The sequence below is a fragment of the Fukomys damarensis genome, unplaced genomic scaffold (assembly GCF_012274545.1).
Source record: "Fukomys damarensis isolate Sample0158 unplaced genomic scaffold, DMR_v1.0_HiC HiC_scaffold_30, whole genome shotgun sequence".
Classification (NCBI taxonomy): Eukaryota; Metazoa; Chordata; class Mammalia; order Rodentia; family Bathyergidae; genus Fukomys; species Fukomys damarensis.
Window position 1 is genome coordinate 4,416,801 of NW_022900942.1, and position 3,422 is coordinate 4,420,222.

At 60.1% G+C, this 3,422-nt stretch overlaps 1 protein-coding gene across 7 annotated transcripts in view; it reads left to right on the forward strand.

Moving 5' to 3' along the window:
- Positions 1-3,422, forward strand: part of Rfx1 (regulatory factor X1) — a 27,372-nt gene that overhangs the window by 13,506 nt on the left and 10,444 nt on the right. For 5 of the 7 annotated variants that reach the window (XM_019205915.2, XM_019205912.2, XM_033757352.1 and 2 more), the window contains 5 exons: positions 208-317; positions 473-553; positions 1,091-1,198; positions 1,853-1,969; positions 2,946-3,041. In XM_019205915.2, coding sequence (XP_019061460.1) covers positions 208-317; positions 473-553; positions 1,091-1,198; positions 1,853-1,969; positions 2,946-3,041 — 512 coding nt within the window. The remainder of the gene's footprint in view (positions 1-207; positions 318-472; positions 554-1,090; positions 1,199-1,852; positions 1,970-2,945; positions 3,042-3,422) is intronic. The other 2 variants (XM_019205914.2, XM_019205916.2) reach the window with 2 other exon arrangements.

Here is a 3,422-nt window from a genome sequence, read left to right on the forward strand (position 1 = left end):
CCCCCGTGGCATTTTTTTTTTTAAGGCAGGAAACTCATTTTTTTGTGTGCTCCAAATCTTTTTTTTTTTTTTCTTCCCCTGTTGGCGTCTTTTAAGAGGCCAGGCCCTGTCTGAGGTCACCCTGGGCCCCAGCATCTGCTCTAGGTGGGCTGGGGCTCAGGGGGAAGAGGTGGCTGGCAGAGCTGACCTGGCGACTCCTCCCCACAGAAGGTGCCATGCGAGCCAGCGAGACTGTGTCAGAGGCCAGCCCAGGTGCCACAGCCAGCCAGACCGGCGTCCCCACCCAGGTGGTGCAGCAGGTGCAGGGCACCCAGCAGGTAGGATACAGCCCTCACTGGGCAGCAGACAGGGCGGGCACATAGGGCGCCTTTCCTCCCTCCTAACCCCACTCCAGGGCCACCTGCTCACCTGTGCTTATCAAGATGCACAGAGAGGCCTGCCTGGCTCAGGGCCTGTGCCTTCTGCCCTCCAGCAGCTGCTGGTCCAGAGCGTGCAGGCCAAGCCAGGCCATGTGTCCCCGCTCCAGCTCACCAACATCCAGGTGCCCCAGCAGGTAAGGCTCAGCCTCCAGGCCCCACTCCTACCCAGGCTGGGGAACCAAAGCCCCTGAGGCTGCTTTGATGTCTTTTTTGGGGGCTTATTTCAGCAGTACTAGGGGTTGAACCAGGGGCTTTCTTTACACTGAGCTACATCCTTAGTTCTTAAATTTTTATTTAGTTTTTAATTTTGAGATAGTATCTTGCTAAGTCACTGAGTTCCCAGGCTGGGCTCAGACTTCCTTCCTCAGCTCCCAGAGTACTGGGATTAAGGTGTGTGCCATTTCATCTGGCTGGGTGTGTCCTTGCCAGAATCGAGGACACAACCCCATCCAGAGTGACTTCTTCTCCTTGAGGCTCCCACACACAAAACCTGGCTCTGCCACTTCCTGGCTCCAGGACTTAGGCAAGGGCTCTTGCTGTCCTGAGCCTGGGTGTCACCTGCTGTGAAGTGTGTTAATTGTCCTGCACAGGGCCTAATGGGGGTGAGCTCCGAGAATGCAGCCTGGCACCCAGCTGTCTGGGTGATGATGCCCTCTTCTGCCCGGCTGCAGGTTCTCCCCACGCAGCGTCTGGTGGTACAGAGTGTGGCACCCGGCAGTAAGGGCAGCCAGGTCTCCTTAACGGTGCACGGAACTCAGCAGGTGCACTCACCCCCAGAGGTAAGTGGGGCCTGCAGACACCCACCCTGACCACTGGTCCTCTGTGGGATCAGCCTGCTCCCCCACAGCACACGGGGAGCTGCCTGCCCAGCCCATTCACTTCTGAGTCCTCTACCCTGGCCTGGGAAGTAGGGATGACTCACCTGCCCACCCACCCGGTAAGCACTCGGGGCCAAGCAACTGAGAGCCACAGTCCCAGAGGAGGGGCAGCTCCTCTCCAGGCCAAGGTAGTAATCACAGTTCCAGCTCAGGAGTTGCATCCTGGGTACAGAGTGGGTGGAGTCATACGTGGGCCACATGGTGGACTCTGAGGACCCACAGTCAGCCTCGAGAGTGTTGGAGGCAGGTGGGCCACAGGTGTTTCGGAGCACAAGGTCAGCTGCCCCGGCTCAGCATGAACCCCACTGAGCGAACACAGAGCGTTCAAAGCTGCATCTGGTGGGAGCCAGCCGGACCTCAGACAGCTCAGCGGGGCTCTCATCTCAGGCAGCTCTCCTCTGATGATGGGGCAGCAGGAGGCTCTTGAGCCATCTCTGGGCCTGGGGGAGAGCAGGCTGTTGTCAGAAATGGGCATCTGTCCCGTTACTGGCCTAGGTGGTTTGGGACAGGGCCTCCAGCCGTCCCTGACTAAGATCCGCCTTTCCTTTCTTGCAGCGGTCTCCAGTGCAGGCCAACAGTTCCTCCAGCAAGACGGCTGGGACGCCTGCGGGCACAGTGCCACAGCCACTGCAGGTCCACGGCGTCCAGCAGAGTGTCCCTGTATCCCAAGAGGTGCCTGACCAGGGTGGGCTACGGCTGGGACGGAGGGGCTGGGCCAAGTGGTCTCTGGCTGGTTTGAGGGGAGCAGATGGGTCTAACCCCTTGCCACCCAGGCCCCTGGCAGCCTCTCCACTTGGGGTGCTGTGGTGGGGGCTGTTGTGGGGAGGAAGTGCAGACCCCAGGAAAGGGCTGGATGCAGAGCAGGCCCTGGAGCTGCCTCTAGAACCCACCGTGGCTACTGCAGGCTGGTGTGCTGGGAGGAAACCCCCAGGCCAGGACAGTGCACCGTGAGAGAAGCAGAAGCTGGCACTCCGAGCCCCCAGCCAGTGCCCGGAGAAGGTTAAGAGGAAAGGACTGTCCTCCCCCTGGTTGTTACTGCTCAAGTTGGGTGATTCCTGGTCCCTCTGAGAGCTGAGTGATTCCTGGTCCTCATGAGAACCAGATGGAGCCAGGCACAGTGCATGTGCCGTAGTCCCAGCTACTGGGGAAGCCAAGACAGGAAGATTAATGGAGCCAACCTGGGCAACATAGCCATAGACACTTCCCAGAAGGAACACAGAAATCCTATCCCAGTGGATCCATAGATGTTGTCTGCTCAGGGCCAGAGCCCTCAGAACCTCACAGCTGGGGTCCGTCCGAGTCCTGGCCACTGTGCCCTTAGCATAGCCTGGCATCCCTGCTGGATCATTGCAGTGACGACTGTTAGCCCTGGAGTGTGGATACCCAAGATAACTGATGGCCCCCCCTGCCAGTTCTCTGCACTCTCGCTGGAGCCTAGGAGGGAGGGCGTGGCTCTGGCAGCACACACCTGGAAGTAGGTGCAGAGAGACCCAAGGCCCACTGTGCTGCTCTCCCGGTGGAGAAGGGCAACCTTTTACCTGGAGAGCTGTTCTCAACCTGAGAATGGGTTCTTATGTGGGGCTTACCGCCTCCACTGTTGCAGTAGTTACTGTAGTGCCACCTTGCCTTTTGCTCCTTCCCTTTCCAGAGGTCAGTGGTCCAGGCCACCCCACAGGCACCCAAAGCTAGCCCGGTACAGCAGCTGACCGTGCAGGGGCTCCAGCCAGTCCACGTGGCCCAAGAGGTGTGTCTCCCGGACCCCACAGGCGAGCTGGGGCTGGGGGGTAGGGAAGGAATACAGACCCCACCCCAGGGGGCCCCAGACTCCAATCCAGGAGTTCAGCCTCTTGCTGTGGGCTGCTGTCCCCTACGTGGCTCCTCCCCTCTGGCAGCACCCAGCAGCTCAGGGCCCAGGCTTTTCAGTGACCTGGGTTCAGTCCCACTGTTTTCTGGCCTGGGGGGTCAAATTCGCTTCCCTCCCTGACTCCCTTCTTCCTGCGACACCAGGTGGGATCTCCGTCTGGGGTGGGCCCGAGGCTGCCTGGTGACCCCCCAGTGTCTCTGTTTGTCCTCCAGAGCTCAGGCAGGCAGTGCCCCGCTAGGAAGGCAGATCAGCGAGCGGCCC